The sequence below is a fragment of the Nerophis ophidion genome, linkage group LG19 (genome assembly GCF_033978795.1).
Source record: "Nerophis ophidion isolate RoL-2023_Sa linkage group LG19, RoL_Noph_v1.0, whole genome shotgun sequence".
NCBI classification, from domain to species: Eukaryota; Metazoa; Chordata; class Actinopteri; order Syngnathiformes; family Syngnathidae; genus Nerophis; species Nerophis ophidion.
In genome coordinates, this window is record NC_084629.1 from 14047203 (window position 1) to 14066531 (window position 19329).

General features: G+C 39.8%; 1 protein-coding gene across 6 annotated transcripts in view; it reads left to right on the top strand.

The window, feature by feature from the left end:
- The window catches only part of sytl5 (synaptotagmin-like 5), an 84807-nt gene that overhangs the window by 37848 nt on the left and 27630 nt on the right, over positions 1-19329 (top strand). For 2 of the 6 annotated variants that reach the window (XM_061879225.1, XM_061879230.1), the window contains exons 2-10: positions 10132-10378; positions 10451-10669; positions 13627-13739; positions 13824-13941; positions 14130-14270; positions 15312-15344; positions 17587-17698; positions 18121-18253; positions 18612-18712. In XM_061879225.1, coding sequence (XP_061735209.1) covers positions 10263-10378; positions 10451-10669; positions 13627-13739; positions 13824-13941; positions 14130-14270; positions 15312-15344; positions 17587-17698; positions 18121-18253; positions 18612-18712 — 1086 coding nt within the window. In that variant the 5' untranslated portion in view covers positions 10132-10262. Of the gene's footprint in view, positions 1-2747; positions 2840-10131; positions 10379-10450; positions 10670-13626; positions 13740-13823; positions 13942-14129; positions 14271-15311; positions 15345-17586; positions 17699-18120; positions 18254-18611; positions 18713-19329 lie in introns of all 6 variants that reach the window. The other 4 variants (XM_061879226.1, XM_061879227.1, XM_061879228.1 and 1 more) reach the window with 4 other exon arrangements.

Genomic DNA, 19329 nt, shown 5'->3' on the forward strand with positions numbered 1-19329 from the left:
CTCCACACATATTCACATTGTTTATAATGTGAGCCACCAAGCAGTAAGAGCAATTCGGACCAAGAAAGCGTCAATTTCCCCATTAATTTGAGTGAGGATGAAAGATTTGTGAATTAGGATATTGATAGTGAAGGACTAGGAAAAAAAAAGAAAAAAAAAATAGTGGCGGCGTTGTGAGCGTTTCATCCATCCATCCATCCATTTTCTACCGCTTATTCCCTTTTGGGTTCGCGGGGGACGCTGGCGCCTATCTCAGCTACAATCGGGCGGAAGGCGGGGTACACCCTGGCGTTGTGAGCGTTTCAGATGTAGTTAAACACATTGACTAGGATAATTCTGGAAGATCCCTCATCTGCTTATTGTTTTAATAGTGTTTTAGTGAGATTTTAAAGATTGTAAAGACATACCTCGAGGACGGATGGCTGCGGTGAACACGCAGTGCCTCAGAGAGAAGCCAAGCTCACAGTTGCCTTTTTTGACAGCTGTTGCAGGACGACGAATAATCCACTGATGTCTACGGTAAGACATATATCACAATTTCCCCATCCAGAAACATGCTGGTTGACAGAGAGAAAACATGTTTGCTTGACCGCTCTGCCTCACAACAAACAAAGAAACACTGGCTGTGTCTCGGTGCTAAAGACAGCTGCAATCCACCGCTTTCCACCAACAGCATTGTTCTTTATAGTCTCCATTATTAAATGAACAAATTGCAAAAGATTCAGCAACACAGATGTCCAAAATACTGTGTAATTATGCGATTAAAGCAGATGACTTTTAGCCGCTAGTGGTGCAGCGCTAATATTTCCTGACAGCCCGTGACGTCACGCGTACGCGTCATCATTCCGCGACGTTTTCAACAAGAAAATCGCGGGAAATTTAAAATTGCAATTTAGTAAACTAAAAAGGCCGTATTGGCATGTGTTGCAATGTTAACATTTCATCATTGATATATAAACTATCAGACTGCGTGGTCGCTAGTAGTGGGTTTCAGTAGGCCTTTAAGACTTGCAAAACAATGACTTGTCCCATCTCTGCCAGTTTGACCCTCACTGCTTCTTTCCAACATGATAAACACTAAGGGTTACAGTTCGCCATAAACACATATAGTTTGGTACCTACCTCGGTTTTTGAGGTTCATATCCCATGCAACATAATGGAAATGACATAACTGCTATGTGAACCAAACAAACATAAACATTCACCCCACATCTTTTCTTCCATCATCCGCGTGCCCTCTGCTTATCCACCTGAGTTCATTAATTAGCAGTGCCGCCACGGTGTTTGGGCGCAGGCAGACATGGCCGTCCTCTTGCGCAAAATGACTTACAAAGTACCGTGAAGCGACCTATTAAGCATTAAGTTGGCTACAAAAGAGTCGTTATTGATTGGCGGGCGGCGGACAACCTTGAAAAATATGAGTCACGCGTTTTTCTGAGCATGACTATAGAACATTTATTATCACTGCCAGGCTTGAAATTGACCTGTTATTTGTGCTGAAAAGCCAAAGTTTGTCTCTTCGCCTCGTTGCTCCTGTTTACTCAATGGCAAACAGCATTTGTGTGCAGAACAGCAGGAATGCGTGTGTGCGTGTGTGCGTGTGTGCGTGTGTGTGCGTGTGCGTGTGTGTGTGTGTGTGTGTGTGTGTGTGTACTCAGGACGTAACACACATACTAAAATTGGAACCACTCCTACTGCAGCACACAGACATAGTAATCATAACTGATAGGAAGAAAAGCTGTGAAAATAGAGTCAAGCAAGGGACCAAAAAAAAATTGAATAGAACAAAAATGTGTTCAATTTAACTTTTTTAATCACCAAGAAGTAAACTGTGAGTCTGTTAACAGAATAATTCAGTCTAGTGACGATACACATTGTATCGAACCAAACATAAGATGACCTGGAAAGTACCATACTTTCCAGGCTATAGTGCACCAAATTATAGAATAAATAAATCTTTTTACTTATATTAGCCGCAGATATGTACCGGTTCAAATTATTTTGTAAATATTTATTTACATGCCTTAATTGTTTCCAAACGGAGCCTGTCACACGGCAGTACAACGGCTGATCAAACAAAACAGGAGTCATCGTCATGGACCCACTAGTTGTTGGAGGTAGTTCTCCAATCACCTAAACAGACTCAATAGTTCCACGGTGAGATTTTAGTGAATTTGCAAAATTGAAATAATACAAAAAGAATGCTATTGTAAGTTAATACTATACTAACATAGACACCCATACACGTTTTAGCATATTTGCTATATACTAACGATGCTATCTTGATTACATTATGATTGCACGGCTGTTAGGATACGTTGCCCGGATCATAGTTTGTTTACGTTTATTTAGGTTTTCATTCACTTGTGGTTTAAGTTCTGTTTCAGCACCCCTGTTTTGTGTTTCTTGGTTGTCATGGGTGCTGATTTTTTTCACCTGCCTCTGATTAGTGTTCGGGACGCTCACCTGTTCCCAGGCACTAATCGGAAAGCTATTTAGTCCTGCCTATCACCTCACTCAGTCTGGTGCTTTTGTTTGCTGTCACGCAACACGTTACGTTTGTTCCTTTTGTTTTTTGCGCTAAGTTCCTCCTGAGCTTTCCCTGTGTAGCTATTCCGTTAGCGTCCCGTGCCAGAGGCATGCTTGTTTGTTTGTTTTCTTGTATTTGTGTTTTTTCTTCTTGATTTATGAGGAATAAATCATAATCTTACCTGCACGCCGTTTTCTGTCGTTCCCTCTGCACCTAGGAAGAACAATCTACGCATCGCCCTGTGCTGTTCGTGTTACAACGACCAATTTATGAAAACACTCTTATAGACATCACACATGGGACGGTTGAGTAAGTATCAATTGTTTTAGTTATTTGTAAAACTTACAGTGATGAATGAATAATCCTTTCGAACGGAAATGCTATAGACGAATAGTAGACGAAACCAGAATAGTAGACGAAACCAGATATACTTCTGGTTCAAGTCAGTAAACAGGAAGTACATTTTCAAACCGCAATACCTATAGTGAGCAAACCCGCCCAAACGATGGCGCCACAGCGCAAACAATAACACCTTTTCAGTCTCTCGGTTGGTGTTGCAGACCATTTCTTGAATACAAAACATAGTTGTTAGCGAAGAAAAATTCATAAATTAGCCACACCATTTAATAAGCCGCAAGGTTCAAAGCGTAGGAAAAAGTACCTATATATAGTCCGTAAAATACAGTAATACTCTTTATTTTTATTTATTTATTTCTTTTAAATTATGTTGTCAATGTCAGTGCTGTATTGATAACAGTTATCTTAGTATTAGCGTTATAACCGCCCTTTTTTCCAGTTTGTCTCTTAGTTGATCCGTTCAAAACACTTGTCAATGCAAGTGACAGGAAGAAAAGCTCTGATTTGCCTCTTTTACTTCTTTGTTCGTCGCTCCCTTCGAAACATTTTTTCTCATAATCCCGGAATGTCTGTGAGGCAGTGAATGTGTCCAGGCTGTGTCCTGACTGGTGATTGGATAAAAGTAAGGAAAAGGGATGAGGAGCCAGTGTGTGTGTGTTTGTGTGTTTGGAAACGAATCTCAGAAGCAAATCTCAGAATAAAAATTAGAGTTTAAATATGAATGGGAAGATTCCCGAGCCTTCACACTCAACGACACTGGCTTAGTTGTGTGCTTGATAAGTGTTGATTGATAATAACATTTTTTTTAAACCAAGCACACAGCATTTTGTGAAATATTGGTAAAAAAAAAAGGTAAATGGTTGTACTTGTATAGTGCTTTTCTACCCCTTTTTAAGGAGCCCAAAGCGCTTTGACAGTATTTCCACATTCACCCATTCACACACACATTCACACACTGATTGCTTCACATGCACACTGCGCGTCTCAGCAGGCACTAGACATTGATACAACGTTGATTATACATGCATGTCCTTTAAAACTGACTTTGAAACAACGTTGCAAAATTGTTATATTTGTAAATTGTGACAGCGTTGATGTCTCACGTTGTTGGTTAGGAAATGACCAAATTTCAAAGGTCAAATCAACGTCAAAACCTGACATTGAATAAACATTGTCAAAAAGCATGTTGTTTTATCGTTATGTCTGAGTTGCTCAACGTCAAAACCTAATTCAACAAGTTTCTTAACATTGTTTCAATGTCTTGTGCCTGCTGGGTTATATTTGTCGTATTGTGTAGCAAGTAGGGATGTAATGATTATCGTTATAATGATGGTTAATTTTACCGTTTCATATTTACATTTTCGGAAAATCGGGATTGATTACCTCACTCTGAAATCTAACGGCACGATGATACTTTTTAAGCAGGTTGCTAGCTGGGTTAAATGACAACACGAAAACAAAACACATTAGTGCCTTTCTCCAGTACTTACAAACCCCATTTTGCCTTTATCATTAAAAACATATTTACACCCTCACAAAAATATGTCCCTGACAAAGCCAGAACAATGTGTAATATTTCTTCTACCAAGGATAGTATACTGTGTGTCAATTTTTATTTTTTTCAATGATATAAAAAAAAAAATCGGCAGCACGGTGGGAGAAGGGTTAGTGCGTCTGTCTTACAATACTCAGTTCTTGAGTAGTCCTGAGTTTAATCCCGGGCTTGGGATCTTTCTGTGTGGAGTTTGCATGTTCTCCCCGTGACTGCGTGGGTTCCCTCCGGGTACTCCGGCTTCCTCCCAACTCCAAAGACATGCACCTGGGGATAGGTTGATTGGCAACACTAAATTGGCCCTAGTGTGTGAATGTGAGTGTGAATGTTGTCTGTCTATCTGTGTTGGCCCTGTGATGAGGTGGCGACTTGTCCAGGGTGTACCCCGCCTTCCGCCCGATTGTAGCTGAGATAGGCGCCAGCACCCCCCGCAACCCCGAAAGGGAATAAGCGGTAGAAAATGGATGGATAAAAAAAAAATCGGCAGCACGGTGGAAGAAGGGTTAGTGCGTCTGTCTTACAATACTCAGGTCTTGAGTAGTCCTGAGTTCAATCCCGGGCTTGGGATCTTTCTGTGTGGAGTTTGCATGTTCTCCCCGTGACTGCGTGGGTTCCCTCCGGGTACTCCGGCTTCCTCCCAACTCCAAAGACATGCACCTGGGGACAGGTTGATTGGCAAAACTAAAATTGGTTCTCGTGTGGCGACTTGTCCAGGGTGTACGCCGCATTCCGCCCGAATGCAGCTGAGATAGACTCCAGCGACCCCAAAAGGGACAAGCGGTAGAAAATGGATGGATAAAAAATGTTTTGAGCACGTTCAGCAATACCGTGATAATAATAATTTTGGTCGCATTAACCTCGATATGTAATTTTCATATTGTTACACCCCTAGTTGTAAGTAGTTCTCAAGTAAAGGTTGGCAAACCCTGTTCTTGACCCTGAATATTAGACAACTTGACTTTTTTAAGCACACCTATATTCAGGTCAATACTGTAGTTTAGAATTTTTGATGATTTTTGAGATGCGGGCATATCAGGAAAAATGTTAAAAATAAAAATGGAAAGAACATTGAGCTGCCAAATGGTTAAAATATTTAATCATGGTTAGTTGCATTTTATTTACTCATTGGTTCTCAACCTTTTTTTCAGTGATGTACCTTCTGTGAACATTTTTTTAATTCAAGTACCCCCTAATCAGAGCAAAGCATTTTTGGTTGAAAAAAAAAGAGATAAAGAAGTAAAATACAGCACTATGTCATCAGTTTCTGATTTATTGAATTGTATAAAAGTTTAAAATATTGCTCATTTGTAGTGGTCTTTCTTGAACTATTTGGAAAAAAAGATATAGAAATAACTAAAAACTTGTCGAAAAATAAACAAGTGATTCAATTATAAATAAAGATTTCTATGTGTAGTCTGGATTCATGAACTTTTTCCAAACATTTTTTCACAAAAAAATAAATCTTTAACATCAATATTTATGGAAGATGTCCACAAAAAAAAAAATCTAGCTGTCAACACAAAATCTTGCATTGTTGCATTCCTTTTCACAGTTTATGAACTTACATTCATATTTTGTTGAAGTATTATTCATTAAATATATTTATAAAGAATTTTTAAATTGTGGCTATTTTTAGAATATTTTTTTAAAATCTCACGTACCCCTTGACATACCTTCAAGTACGCCCGTGGGTACGCGTACCCCCATTTGAGAACCACTGTATTTACTCATGATTAATTGGGATTAATTGGAAAATACAAAACTATTTTTATGTATTTAATGAGTGTACATTTTGAATATGGACACCCAATATAAAATGATTTGAGCACATGTGTGTTTATTAAACATGTTTTTTAAGCGCTTTAACAAAATGGACACAAACACTCTTTTACAGAAACACACACATAAACGCAAGCCATGTTCCCCCTGGTGTCTAATCCAGTCCTTAAGTGCGCTCTTTTTCTCCCATTCTTTCATTTTTAATGATGTTTTTTCCTCAGCTTTTGCAGACTTACTGGCACCAACCCTCACTCTGTCTCCTACCCTTGTTTGTCTGTCGGAGTTGCACATGCGTCATTTGCGTGCATTGTCTGCAGGGGGCACGCCAAGTCGAGCGTGGGTGCAAAAGCCAGGAAACATTGTGTAGTAAATCAAATCAAATCAAATCCAACTTTATTTGGAGGCATGGAAAAGGAGAATACAAAAACTACTTGCAGCCGTGTATCTTTATTGTGGGGACTGAAATCCATCCATCCATCCATTTCCTACCGCTTATTCCCTTTGGGGTCGCGGGGGGCGCTGGTGCCTATCTCAGCTACAGTTGAGCGGAAGGCGGTGTACACCCTGGACAAGTCGCTACCTCATCGCAGGGCCAACACAGATAGACAGATAGCATTCACACTCACATTCACACACTAAGGCCAATTTAGTGTTGCCAATCAACATATCCCCAGGTGCATGTCTTTGGAAGTGAGTACCCAGAGGGAACGCACGCAGTCACAGGGAGAACATGCAAACTCCACACAGAAAGATCCCGAGCCCGGGATTGAACCCAGGACTAGTCAGGACCTTCGTATTGTGAGGCAGACGCACTAACCCCTATTCCACCGTGAAGCCTGGGGACAGAAAAGCAAGCTTAAATAAGCAACCCCATGGTAAAAAAATTAGGCCAAAAAACGCAACCCGCGTCTCACAAACTTGCAAGAGATTTCAGAAAAAAACAAGCCCAAAGTGGCTTATAGTAAGCAAACTCGGCAACCCTAGCAACTAGGAACTCCGGTGATAACTCAACTCACAGCGAGAGTGGTTGGAAATAACTTCAATCTTGTGGCAAGACAGACCTGCTAGGGCTTCCAAGCTAAACGTGCCATTCAGTTTACCGTTTTTTGTCCATGTCTGCTCTAAATTCATTTTTGTGACTCAACATCGGCTGGAACTCCACTGCTTTCCCACCGCCACAGTGTGGTATGGTCACTCAAAACGCACATTTATCAAAAAATTTTTTTTAAATTGTGCTATTTAGGCCCGTCTTTGACCAAAGATTTTTATAGTATAATGTAATTTGTTAGGTTTTGCCCATTGTCAAAGGTCAGTGTTGTATTTTAAGAGAAATTAACATTATGTGGTTGTGAATACTGACTGGTCACTAGGTGTAAGTAAAGTGTCATGGATGTGCACTAGCACATCCATCCATCCATCCATTTTCTACAGTTTGTCCCTTTTGGGGTCTCAGCTGCATTCGGGCGGTATGTACATTACTATTTCTAATGAATGATACCCATAAAAGACCCCAATAGGGAATAAGCGGTAGGAAATGGATGGATGGATACCCATAAAAGCAATATACGTAATCCTACAATAAAGAGGTCATGTTATGATTTTCTTTCTACATTTCAAACCTTTTTGTATCCGCGGACCGATCAACGCTTAATAATTTGTCCCGCGGCCCGGGGGGTGGGGGGGTGGGGGTGCTAATCCTTTTATTTATTTATTTTTTCTGAGGCGTAATCAATCGGGTATCAAGGGTGTGTAGAGTGTGGTGTCACCTGGCTGACTGCCTGGCAACTACAGGCTTAAATAGTGGTGCAATGATTGACAGGTGCCTGAGTCCAAACAAATCAGGTGCATGAGTCATGAACACATAACAGGTGAAACTAATGAGTTGTCATGGTGACAAAACAAGAGTGCACAATGAGTCCAAAACCAAACAGAACGTGACCACAAAACATGACACCGTGGAAGCTTTGTGGAGATATTTATAAAGCAATCTTGCCTCCCTTCATATTTCCGCAAACAATATTAGGTAAGCTTTTCCCATTGGTGATGTTAGCGAATTATTCATGTATGGTAAAAATATACCCAGAGTGCTTTGCGCCGGTCTGCCATTGTAGTCCGTTTTAGTCAGAAAGCCCTTTCTTTTTCTGTCATCTTGTTGTGGGGCAGACTGTCGGGTGACGTCATCGTCTGCGACTTCCGGTAAAGGCAAGGCTTTTCTATTAGCGACCAAAAGTTGCGAACTTTATCATCGATGTTCTCTACTAAATCCTTTCAGCAAAAATATGGCAATATTGCGAAACGATTAAGTATGACACATAGAATGGACCTGCTATCCCCGTTTGAATAAGAAAATCTCATTTCAGTAGGCCTTTAATGTTTTCTGCGGGTGGTGTGCATCCTTGGCTCAAAAAAGGTTGAGAAACACTGCTATTAAGTATTATGACAACCATAAAGTGTAATTTCCTATCATACATTCACATCATTGTGTCTTAAAGGAGAAATATTCCCATTTATCACAGTGCAGCTGCAGCTTCTTTGCCCCAAATGCTGCACTCATTCATAAAGGAGCTAAGCAGCTTCCTAATGTGTGTGAAGGAAGCAAGCTGTCGGTGCAAGGGGCAGAAATGAAGCAAGAATGACGGATTGGAATGAATTAAAGGCCTACTGAAATGAGATTTTCTTATTTAAACGGGGATAGCAGGTCCATTCTATGTGTCATACTTGATCATTTCGTGATATTGCCATATTTTTGCTGAAAGGATTTAGTAGAGAACGTCGACGATAAAGTTCGCAACTTTTGGTCGCTGATAAAAAGCCTTGCCTTTACCGGAGGTAGCAGACAATGTGCGCGTGATGTCACGGGTTGTAGAGCTCCTCACATCCTCACATTGTTTACAATTATAGCCACCAGCAGCGAGAGCGATTCGGACCGAGAAAGCGACGATTTCCCCTTTAATTTGAACGAGGATGAAAGATTCGTGAAAGAGGATAGTGAGAGTGAAGGACTAGAAAAAAAAAAGGCAAGGGCAGTGGGAGCGATTCAGATGTTAAACACATTTACTAGGATAATTCTGGAAAATCCCTTATCTGCTTATTGTGTTACTAGTGTTTTAGTGAGATTATATGGTACCTGAAAGTCGGAGGTGTGTGGCCACGGGTGTGGTGACCCCCAGTGTCTCCGGTGGGAGGAGGTAAGAGAGTCCGCAACTGCAGAAGGACGCAAGCTCCGCTCATGTCTACGGTAAGAGCTGACTTGTTACCACATTTTTCTCACCGAAACCTGCCGGTTGATATGTGGTAGAGAACCATGTTCACTTGACCGTTCTGTTCCATAGTAAAGCTTCACCTTCGGGAATGTAAACAAGGAAACACCGGCTGTGTTTGTGTTGTTAAAAGTAGCTGCAATACACCGCTTCCCACCTCCATCTTTCTTCTTTGACTTCTCCATTATTAATTGAACAAATTGCAAAAGATTCAGCAACACAGATGTCCAGGATACTGTGTAATTATGCGATTTAAACAGACGACTTTTAGCCGTGAGGGGTGCTGGAAGAACATGTTCGCTACAACCGGTGACGTCACGTGCACGCGTCATTCCGCGACGTTTCCAACAGGATACTTCGCGGGAAAGTTAAAATTGCAATTTAGTAAACTAAACCGGCCGTATTGGCATGTGTTGCAATGGTAATATTTCGTCATTGATATATAAACTATCAGACTGCGTGGTCGGTAGTAGTGGGTTTCAGTAGGCCTTTAAATAGCAGGTTTTCTCAAGAGACAAGCAAAGAAAATCCAGTTTGTTGAATGTTTTGAAGATAGTACACAATGAAGTTTCATTCTTTATCTTACCAAAACCATTTTAATGCTGCAGCCACTGAAGTTGTTGCAATCGGTTCAACCACCTTGACTCCTCCAGGATTCTCTGCGGAAGCCTGGACAACAATGTGAATTTGGAACCACGTTGTGGATGTGAAAGAAGCGGGCCGCCAACTCCACGCTCTGCTCAACTGATTCTGCCACCTTTGCCGAGTGGAACCCGAATGAGCGATGGAAGTCCCGGATGACATGAACCTCTCCTTCCTGCTGGAGCACGAGCGAGACACCATCCTGAAGGTGCTGCAGAAAGACGAGAAGCTGAGGAAGCGAGAGGAGAAGAGAATACGGTGAGCAGCGCTTTGTGAGCTTCGTCTCCCTTTTTGTCTCGCCTGGTCTTCTCATGTTTGGCGTCCCCACAGGAAGTTAAAGAACGAGCTGCTGGAGATCAAACGCAAAGGTTCTCGTAGCGCACCGCGAGAGTCCGGGGAGCGTCAGTGCGGCCGGTGTCTCAAGACGCTGGGCCTGATCTTTGACCGCGGCGAGCTCTGCGATGAGTGTGGGCTGCGGGTGTGCAGCGAGTGCCGCGTGTCCGCCACCAAGCGGCGCGAATGGAGGTGCAACGTGTGTGCTAAGATCTCGTAAGTGTGATGCCTGCAGCGCTCAAACTAGTACACAACTACTGCATGTGTGTGTGTTGTTGGCCTCAAGTGCTTCAGTATGAACTAGTGTTGTCACAATACCAATATTTTGGTACCGGTACCAAAGTTATTTCGACACTTTTCGATACTTTTCTAAATAAAAAGGACCACAAACTATCGCATTATTGGCTTTATTGCCCGACTGTAGCTGAGACAGGCGCCAGTGCCCCCCGCGACCCCAAAAGGGAATAAGCGGTAGAAAATGGATGGATGGATGGGCTTTATTTTAACAAAAATTCTTAGGGTACATTAAACATATGTTTCTTATTGTGGGGCGGCATAGCTCGGTTGGTAGAGTGGCCGTGCCAGCAACTTGAGAGTTGCAGGTTCGATTCCCGCTTGTGCCATCCTAGTCACTGCCGTTGTGTCCTTGGGCAAGACACTTTAGCCACCTGCTCCCAGTGCCACCCACACTGGTTTAAATGTAACTTAGATATTGGGTTTCACTATGTAAAGCGCTTTGAGTCACTTGAGAAAAGCGCTATATAAATATAATTCACAATTCACTTTATTGCAAGTTAGTCCTTAAATAAAACTTTGAACATACAAGACAAGTTGTCTTTTAGTAGTAAGCAAACAAAGACTCCTAATTAGTCTGCTGACATATGCAGTAACATACAGTATTGTGTCATTTTTCATTCTATTATTTTGTCAAAATTATCAAGGACACGTGGTAGAAAATTAATTATTAATCTACTTGTTCATATACTCTTAATATCTGCTTACTTTCACTCTTAACATGTTCTATCTACACTTCTATTAAAATGTTATAATATTTTATTCTTATGTGGTTTGGTACTTTACATTAGTTTCTGATGATACCACAAATTTGGGTATCAATCCGATACCAAGTCGTTACAGGATCATACATTGGTCATATTCAAAGTCCTCACGTGTCCAGGGACATATCTCCTGAGTTTGTAAACATAACATAAATAAAAAAAAGACGATGTTATGATGCCAAAAAATATCAATGTAATCATTGTAGTATCAACTAGATACGCTCTTGTACTTTGGTATCATTACAGTGGATGTCAGGGGTAGATCCACAAATAGCGTTTGTTTACATTTTGACGCCGGTGAGCTACGGTGTGTAGTGAAGCATAATTAGCTATTCCTCGTCCTGCAGGGATGATACTTGTAAAAAACATACTTTATTTGTCGCCATGGAGACGAGGATTAGTGATTTAGAAGTAGCTAAAACACTGAAGACTGTGGCTGTACTTAAGCCGCTAACTAGCTGGCCATGTCTGAAAGCACCTCTTCCGGTGGGCGTTTCAGTGTTATAACTTCACCTTTATCGTTAGTTTTTAAGCCGAAATGTGTCTGTTCTCCCTTTTGTCTACACACTGGGTCTGTTTGTAAGTACTCCGTTTTTTTGCGCTGCCGAACATGCTCGTATGCTCATAAACCAGGGGTATCCAAACTTTTTCCACAGAGGGCCGCACACGGAAAAATTTAAGCATGCGGGGGCCATTTTGATATTTTTCATTTTCAAACCATAACAAAATATATGGATTTTTTTTTTAATCCTTAGTGCTCCTGGGGAGCATATAAGGTCTCAGTCACTAAGATGTTAAAAATAAGTCAAATTATTATTATTATTTTTTATTTAATGCTAACAGTAAATATCTATATAAACTTGAGGTTGATATAAAGTAAAACAAATAAGGTTTTATGCCTTTACTGTCAAAGATTACTTTATTTTTTATAGTAAAACTGAAATATCCATTATTTAGATAGATATATAGATAGATAGTACTTTATTGAATCTTTCAGGAGAGTTCCTTTATTTAGCAATTAAAGTCCCCAAAGATCAATAATGCAGGACATCATTGATTTTAATTATTTAATATTTTTGAGTAATCACAGTGAAAGGTTAAATAAAATCATACTAAATATATTTGAGATCCGAAAGGTTCCCCACTCATAAAGTGATGCATTTTTATTAGGTTTTTTTTTACTTTTAACACTTAAATTTCAAGATCAACTTCCGATATATCTGTCGATTTTAAGTTTGAACTATTATTTTGTTTGTTTTATGCTCTTTTGTCAAAACTTTGATGTTTTTATATGGCAACCACACAACAAATGCAATATTTTTTATTTTTATACTTTATATAAAGTGATCATTTTTAAATAATAATTCAGTATAACATAGATTTTTTTGTCCTTTTTTTTTGAGCAAAGGAAAATAAAGAAAATAAAGACAAAAGGAACAAAAAAACTGCCTGCATGGCAGCTTTGTGTCAACATTGCCACTTTTTCTCATCAGATTTCACCTCATTCCACTTTTTTTAAATGTTTTTTTTAAATTTTTGCAATACTATCAATTTTGCAATTTTTGCAGAATGTGTGGCGGGCCGGTCAACAATTAGCTGCGGGCCGCAAATGGCCCCCGGGCCGCACTTTGGACACCCCTGTCATAAACCAACAATGACACGACGTGACTACGACGGGTGTATGGGGGACCGGTACTTTTTAGAGGCGGTATAGTACCGAATATTATTCATTAATATTGCGGTACTATACTAATACCGGTATACTGTACAACCCTAGTATGAATATATATTTTTCCACGGATCTTTCTCATCTTCGCTAACAAAGTCCATTTTTAAAGTAACAGTCTTACGTCCTAAATGTCGTACAATTGTAAAAAGAAGCTAACCTCAGTAACAAGTAAAACCTGTTAAAACCCAATTTTAGTAGCAAATGTGTCAAAACAGTCTTAATTAACTCGCAAGTGTAAAAAAAAAATTAACAATCGTTAAGTTTGAAATGTAAAAACAGTAAACTTGAATGACTGTGTCATACTCGGTAGGTTTGTTGATGTTCTCACTAGTATTTATTGCAGTGCTCCATTGAAGATAATCAGTGTGTTGACTTTGTGTTGTCAGAGAGCTGAAGGTGGTGACAGGAGAATGGTTCCTGGAGGAGCGATCCAAGCGCTTCGAGCACAAACTGTTGAGCAGTGACGTGGTTAAGCAAACAATCCTGAGCAGCCCGACTGGTGAATTTTTTAAATTTTTTTTTTCACTTTTTCTAGTTCATGTCATATACACCTTTAATAAGCTCTGTGTTCCATCCTCCAAAGCTACAGTGGATAAAAAGTCTGCTGACAACTTGTCTCTCCGTCCTGAGTCGGGGAGGTCCGATACACCAAAGTCCAGCAGGAGCTCCAAACATCTTGTAGATGGACTGAGAAAAAGAGGGTACGACTGAGCCTTTTTAAAAAAAAATAATAATTAGGCACACAGATTCAGGCACAGATGCTGTTCCACTCCAGCCCTGTAGGTGGCGGTAATGCATGTTACAAACATTCACCTGTTACAACTGGACTGCCATTTTCATGGAAAATGGGTCGTGTTCTAAATAACAGGCCTTTATGTGTTTATGGCAGGAGGATGAAGACGGACAAAGTCGGCAGCAGGCCTCTGAGGTCGGAGAACGGCTTCGAGGGCCTCAATGTCAAGTCCGCCTCAGACGGTGACGCTCACAGCGTGCGAAGCGTTCACTCCGCTCCGAGTCAACACACAAATAGGTGCATGTTTCATTTACAATGTGTAAGAAAATCCAGAAGACGTTAGATAGGATACATACGTAAAAGTATTTATATACATTTAAATACCGATATTTAACATTCAACCAACATTTATATATATAATATATACTTATTCAGATGATACATTTTATAATTTTTTACTGCTATAGTTGTTCTTTTTTTGTTTGCTAAAGTTAGCAACCCTTAGACCTCTAGGGGTCTCCGCCACCAGAATGTTTTTAGTTATCATCTTAAACTGGGGTCTCAGACACGCTGCCGGCGGGCCAATTGCGGCCCGCGAGAAGTTATTTTGCGGACCCCACCTTAATCTGAAAGTTTTAATGTTAGTGCGGGCCGCAATTTTTATATGATTAGCGCTTGAATGCGTTGTGTTAATTGGGTCCAAAATGGCTCTTTCAACATTCAGGGTTGCCTACCCCTGCGTTAGTGGAAAAGTGGCAAATGAGTGAAAGTGACAGAGACATTGCCATGGAGACGACGGTTTTTGTACGTGCCTGGCTGCAGTCACAACGCGACGCCTGTCCGTCAGTAATAACAGTCCCCGATAACCTGGACCAATTAAAACAGTTTTTTATTTTTTTTTATTGTTTAATTTGCATTGCTTCACACGATGAACACTACATATATTTCTACACTCCGGCAGCCGTTACTTTTTTGCGCTCGCTATCCTGGTACATTATCGGCTATTTGCCGTCCGCCGTGTTGCTATAGGGAGGAAAAGCAGAACGACACACATTGCGGAAATAACATTATTGTCCGTGCGTCGCCTAAATACAAATATATTGCACAACTCCAAACATGTCTTTTTCAAAGCCTGCAGTGAAGAGAAAGGTTAGTGATGAGCAAAGACAATTCCAGGAAAGTGGGAGATGCAATATTTCTTTGTTGAGCACAGGGGCCCTCCGACATTGTCTTATTTGCACAGAGAAAGTTTCAGTGCAGAAGGAATACAATTTGGAATGTCATTATGCAACTAGACATGCAAACATTTTTTTTAAGAAATCTTTTCTTGCGGCCCAGACTCACCCAGACTCTGCATCCAGTGGCCCCCAGGTGAATTGAGTTTGAGACCCCTGATCTTAAAGCATGACTTTTTTGAATTATGAATTCTACTACTATGTTTTTTTTCCATTTTTCCATTTTATTTTGCACCACCCTTAATTTGGCATCCCAGGTCTCCCGTCCAAAGGCAAAACCCAGCAACTCGATTTTGGTCAAAACGGAGCTGATAATAATTTTGGAGTTCCTAGGTGATATGCTTTACATTAGTGTATGCGATATTGTAATTTGTTCCGTAAGTAAGCTGTTACGCGCAGGCCAGGACCTAGCAACTACCACATAACCGCGTAGATACAACCGAAAAACCTAGTATCTCAAGGGACCAATCGGAGCTTCTTTGTCAGTCGCCTTATTGTCTTTAATGAGACATTTGCACGAATGGGGGCCGACGGTCAACCTGATTATGTGATATTATGGCACGAGGGGATATTTGGAAGATTGGCCCAGGACGTTGCGAGCACCTTCATTAAATGTATTGTTCTTGATTCTTCCCCTTGCAATCTCTTTTGGGAAGATAACTGTGGAGGTCAAAATAAAAACTGGACGCTGTACACGGCTCTTGCCCAATGTGCAAACGCAGAATGGGGACCAACCGAGATTGTGATAAAATATCTGGAGAAAGGGCACACGTTCATGAGAGCAGATTCAATCCATGGCTCAATCGGCAAGAAAATGAAAGCTCAAGAAAACATCTATACGTTTGATGACTTTGTAAATCTTTGTAAGACAGCATCAAGATGGATTGGTTTTCCTTTGTTTTCGCAAAATCAGCTAGAAGTGAGTTACTAGGTTTTGCCTTTGGACAGGAGAGGTGACCAACCACTTTTGGCCTTCCAGGAGTCCTCTACCACCACACAGTTGCAGTTATTTTTGTATATGGCACTTATCATCTGAAAGTATGAATTCTACTACTATGTTTATTTTTAACCTTAGAATTTTTTATTTTGCACCACCCAAAATTTAACACCCCAGGTGACCAACCACTTTGGGCCCTCCAGGGGTCCTCTACTACCCTACAGTTTTAGTGTTGTTTTTTTAGGGTTCTTGTCTACAATTACAACTTTTTCAAATGACGAATATTACTCATTTTCTACTACTCAGTATTTGTTTCTTCTTTTAACCCCGCACAGTATGATCCCTTTGATTGGGTTATTTTCTATAATTCATTTGATTCACTTTGTTAAAATTATGAATCCTACTATTTCTACTACTCGGATGATATTTTTTCACTTTTCTTTTTAAAATTAGGCACACTTGTGCTCCAAAGGGGTTCGCTACTACCAATTCAGTTCAAATTGGGGGTTTTTGCATACGGTACTAGTTGTCTATCTAAAAATATACCTTTTTAGGATTATGAAATATTCTACAATCTTTTTTTTTTTTTTTCAAAAAATTTTTGGGAACAACCCAAAAATAGTCACCCTGGCTGACCAATCTCTTTGTCTACTAGTTATTTTTGTATTGGGTTCTACAATTCTAACTTTTTAAAATGAGTAATACTATGATTTTTTTTCTACTACTACTAATGTACTATGTTATTTTTTTCTCTTTTTACAATGATTCACATGCTAATTCTGACACCCCTTTGAGCCCCCGATGGGTCCTACATTAAAAATTCAGTTGTTTTTTTTTATGTGGTTCTTGTTGTCCATCTTAAAGTGTGACTTTTTAAAATTATGAAACATTCTACAATGTTGTTGTTTTTTTTTCTTTTTAAAATTTTTACACTTCACAAAATTTGCCACCAATAACTTCTACTTTAACGCATTTGTATTATTTTTACATATGAAACTTAATTTATTTATTTTTTTTTTCAGTTTTTTATTTTTATTTCCATCAACTGAAATTTTGGGACCTGGGATTACAACTTGTTCATGGTTTTTGGAGTTTGAAAAATGTTGAATAGTACTACTTTTTAAATTCAACTATCTTTTTTCTTCTTTTGAAATGTTTAACCCTTAAAATTTGGGCCCCCGACTAGTACCCCTCGACTATGACCACAGTTGTAGAGATTGTTATGCACAGTACTTGTTGCTTATATGACATTTTACAATTACAAATAGTATATATTGTTTCTCCTTTTTAATATTTGCACGCCCAAAATCTGGCCCCCATTACGACGTCCCCTTTAGACTGGTACTGGCACAGCTAAGATAGGGAGTGCATTACCATCATGGTAAGATGTTCTAACCACTCGGTGTCTAATGTTAAACTCCTTCCTGTGCTCTTTGCTCAGCGGAAGCATGGCGGCTTTCAACTCCTACGGGACACCGACCGCACTAAACAACAATCGGCGTTCCCAAACTCCCGACAGATCTTCCACTTGCAGTAGCAACCGGCGGTTCAGGGTGAGCAAACACACACACACACACACACACACACACTGCAATATCATGCCCTAATACCCTACTATGCAATACTACCCTTCGAGTGCAATACGTCCGACACTGATTGCTATTTATTACTTCGGGACTCTTGTCTTGTTCTGTATATTGTACGGTATATTGTATTTCTATAGTGTTTTAGATATTGTACAGGATTGCTTATTATTTTTGTTGGATAGTAGTCTGTTTATTTCAATTGTCAGTTTTTTTCCTTCATTACCTCTTGTGTTATTTATTTCACCCCATATTTGTTCCCACTACCGCACCTTAAGTTGGAGTCTTTAATCTTGTTATATGCAAATATAATGATAATAAAGTCCATTGTATTCTATTCTTCTATTCTTGTTCATGTCATGTAAAACTGCTGCTTTTGTTGTGTTTGCAAGCAGCCTGATGGAGCTGAGAGCGTTTACAGCTTCCACTCCAGCAGCAGCGCACCTGAGAGTAAAACTGCAGGGAATGATGGGAAGAGCTCCGGTGCTCCCACCATTTCTGTGTCTAGAGCTTCAGTGTCATCAGGTTGGTTTTGTCCAATGAGATCCCAATCATAACACACATATTGTTAAATGAATAGCCCTCTGACAGAGAGATTATTATTATCTTTAGTTAGTTTATGACACTTTTATGTCCTCCAGTGGCAGCTGCTGCCATTAAGCTTCTGACTATAAAGGAGGTTGTAAAGTCATCCCCACAGATGCTCCTATCACTTATACTTTATTCCCATTGTCTTCACGTACAGCTAATGAACATCTTTATCTATTTCTCACAAAGGTGAAAAAACATTGTGCATACATTACCTATGATTCATTCTTGTAAGAGTTTATTTTTGCTGGTGCATGAATCGTTAGTTCTCGCCCTTCTTCCCCGCACCAATCAGATCACAGTCGTTCAGAAATGGACCTGTCAGCCGCTGGTTCTGAAGCCAGCGATGATGCCTTCAGTTTCAGAAGCCGCTCTGTCCTCGGCCTCAATGACACAGTAAGTGGCTCACACAGCTTCAGCTTATAGTTCTATACTTTATATCAGGGGTCACCAACGCGGTACCCGCGGGCACCAGATGAGTAGCCCGCTGGCCTGTTCTAAAAATAGCTCAAATAGCAGCACTTACCAGTGAGCTGCCTTTATTTTTTAAATTTGATTAATGTACTAGCAAGCTGGTCTCGCTTTGCTCGACATTTTTAATTCTAAGAGAGACAAAACTCAAATAGAATTTGAAAATCCCAGAAAATATTTTAAAGACTTGGTCTTCACTTGTTTAAATAAATTCATTTATTTTTTTACTTTGCTTCTTATAACTTTCAGAAAGACAATTTTAGAGAAAAAACACAACCTTAAAAATGATTTTAGGATTTTTAAACACATGTACCTTTTTACCTTTTAACTTCCTTCCTCTTCTTTCCTGACAATTTAAATCAATGTTCAAGTAAATTTATTTTTTTTATTGTAAAGAATAATACATTTTAATTTAATTCTTCATTTTAGCTTCTGTTTTTTTGAAGAAGAATATTTGTGAAATATTTCTTAAACTTATTACGATTAAAATAAAAAAAAAATATTCTGGCGATCTAGAAAATCTTTAGAATCAAATGTGAATC